Below are 2,852 nucleotides of genomic sequence, written 5' to 3'. Positions count from 1 at the left end.
GGATCCCAACAGGGGCGAGCGAGTGATGAGTGCCTCTGCCTGCCCCATACCCCTGGCGTCGTCTCGTCGCGTGCGGTGCGATGGCGGCGAGGGCCCCAGGGATCGAACGATCTGTGATCCGTTCATGGCCCGACCCATCGCATCGCATCCATGAGGCGGTTGCGGCTAGATATCGGAAAGGAGCAACAAGTGGAAAGCGGTACCGGTACAAAGAGGACGGATCGGAGGAGCTTTTTACAAGAGGTTAACTGAAGCATCAAATTCATCACATAATGGCATGTCGAGCTCAAGCAGCAATTAATGGTAGTACATGTACATAGTAGTAGTATAAAGCTAGCGCTAGCTGGTGGCTCATCAAGCGCCCAAAATTAACTAATCAATTCGATAAAATCCCCCCTGCACTGCACTGCTGACGGCTGACGCAGATGCAGGCCCCCCCTAATCTACCCCCCATTTCATTAATCCTATCAGTAATCATGCTACTGCTAATGACACAATCAGAGTAGTAGTACTATGTACAGAGACCAAGACAAGGAACCTAGGATGGGTGGGGGATTAATTAACAAGGATCGGAGGCCCTAATCCCCTGGCGGTCTGGACGGATAATAATCTAGTCAGACCCGAGGTCAGTTGAGGCCGGACTTGGCGGAGGTGACGACGATGCATCAGCGGTCCGTCACCAACCCCAATCCCAGAACAGACCAAGATAATCAATCAAATCAAGCAATTAACCAACCAAATCATGTGATCGGGCGAGGCCGCGAGGCGGGTGGGCGGCCCGCCAGCGCCAGCCACCGGTCGATCGATCCATCGTCGTTCAGTACTTCCAGAGGTCGGCGAGGTTGAGGACCGGGTCGTCGAGCTCGGGCAGGAACTGGTGCGACGACGACGGGGTCACCGCCGACGAGATCTCCGCGTAGCCGCCGCCTGCCGCGTTGCGGTCGGTGCTGAGCCCGGTCTCGCGGGACGGGCTGACCACCGACGCCGTCTGCCCCGACGACACCACCTGCTGCTCCGCCTTGCAGTACCTCCGGATCGCCGGAGGGAGGTCGCCGGAGTTCATCGCCGGCAGCGAGAAGTACTGGCTCGAGTAGAACATCGGGGGCGGCTGCTGCTGGTACTGCATCTGCTGCAGCAGCGCGTGCTCCTCCATCTTCACCGGAAGGTAGCTCGTGCCCGGCGCGCCGGCGTGCAGGCCGGAGGTGGACGCGGGGCCCTTGAAGTCGATCACCTCGTCCACGTCGGCGCCGATGAGGGCCGGCAGCTCCGCGGAGTCGAGGAGCTCGTTGAGGAAGCCCAGCGAACCGACGCGCTCGAGCTCGGCGCCGGCCACAGCCGCCGCCATTGGCTCGGTCCTCGCCGCCAGCTCCTTGTTGAACACCTTGCACACGGCCCACTCGTCCTGCACACAAGAACAAAAAAGAAGTGGATTTTAGCCCACCGGCCGGAAAGGGAAAAGGAGATTTCCAAAGCCGAACAAGTAATTAAACGAGGCGATAAGAACAGGGTCGCCGGACCTTGGCGGAGCGCGGGAGCGGCTGCGGGAGCTTGCCCTCAAGGCGAAACTCGTGCATGACCCAGCCGGTCTTCTCTCCCCGCGGCGCGCGGCCGCGGTAGAAGACGAGCGTCTTCTTCATGCCCACGAGGATGCCGCGGCCCCTGAAGATCTCCTTGTCCTTGCCGGTGGCCTTCCAGTAGCCGGTCTCGGTGGCGCGGTTGGTCCGCGTGCCCGTCGGGTACTTGCGATCCTTGTGGCAGAAGAAGTACCACTCCTTCTCCCCCATCTTGGCCCTGCCTGGAGAAATCAAACGCAAGGCAAGCTTTTCAATTAGGCCCATGATTTCCAGGCGAGAAACAAGTACTACTACTAGTACAGAAGCACAAGGGAGAAAAAGAAAGGTGCAGGTTTAGCTGATGAGGCGTTGAGGAGGATATGTATCAAGTACTAACCTGGGAGGTCCCATGGCTCGCACTTGTTGAGGTCGACCTCGCCGATGACGCCGGAGATGAAGCGGTGGTTGAGGGCCTTGTGGGTGAGGTAGTGCGAGATGATCTCCTCGTCGGTGGGGTGGAAGCGGAAGCCCGGCGGCAGGTCCAGCTGCCCGGCGGCACCCGCATCCTCCACCTCCGCCTGGTTTATCACCGACACCTCAGACATCTCCGCCGCACCGAAAACCAGCAGCTGCCTCCTTTTCCTCCTTCCACTCCAAGCCTCCCTCCACGATCGGAAGCGGAAATGGCTGCCTCAGGCAGGAAGAGAGATGGAGAGGCGTGTGTGAAAGAGAGAGAGGTGGGTTGAGAAAGAAGGCAAGGGGCTTGGACTGGAGGAGCGGGGGGACTGGGGCGGCTTTATATAGGGCTGGGTCGAGATCGACGCTGTGGACGACGGACGGGCCGGGAGCGCAGAGCCGTGCGGAGGCGGCTTGTAGGCGACGGACCCCGTCCGGCGGGGACCGGGGCGGGGGGCCGGCCAGGTTCACGTCTCTCCCTCTCTTCTCTTTGTTAGGTCAGTTTTAGTAGAGGTTTCACCAGGATGTCATGTACATTTATTAGAGCACCATATCAGCAAAACTGTACTTTTTACATGAAACGAAGAGGAGAAAGAAGAAAATAGTTTAACCATGGTGAAACTCCGCTGGCGTTGTTTCCCACGCGGTGAAACAGGATGAAATCCCCACTGAGGACTAAATTGTTTCACCATCTTGCATGTGATATAATCATTTTGCAGTAATTAAATGCTTTGCCCAGCCTAGGAAACATCAAGGTGATACGTACTGTATTGTGGAGGTTGTTTCATTGTTCGTTTCATTGATGCTCTGTCAATAAATTTGTTTTGGAAACAGTGTATTGAA

At 57.6% G+C, this 2,852-nt stretch overlaps 1 protein-coding gene across 1 annotated transcript; it reads right to left on the bottom strand.

Annotated features, from left to right (window-relative positions):
* Positions 240 to 2,339, bottom strand: LOC8083682 (NAC domain-containing protein 79). The gene is made up of 3 exons (XM_002465285.2): positions 1,951 to 2,339; positions 1,518 to 1,795; positions 240 to 1,402 (listed from the first exon to the last, which is right to left on the bottom strand). The coding sequence occupies exons 1-3, from the start codon at positions 2,156 to 2,158 to the stop codon at positions 818 to 820; spliced, it is 1,071 nt and encodes a 356-aa protein (XP_002465330.1). The 5' UTR covers positions 2,159 to 2,339; the 3' UTR covers positions 240 to 817.

Source organism: Sorghum bicolor, chromosome 1 (assembly GCF_000003195.3).
Source record: "Sorghum bicolor cultivar BTx623 chromosome 1, Sorghum_bicolor_NCBIv3, whole genome shotgun sequence".
NCBI classification, from domain to species: Eukaryota; Viridiplantae; Streptophyta; class Magnoliopsida; order Poales; family Poaceae; genus Sorghum; species Sorghum bicolor.
This window is presented reverse-complemented; position numbering and strand designations above follow the sequence as displayed.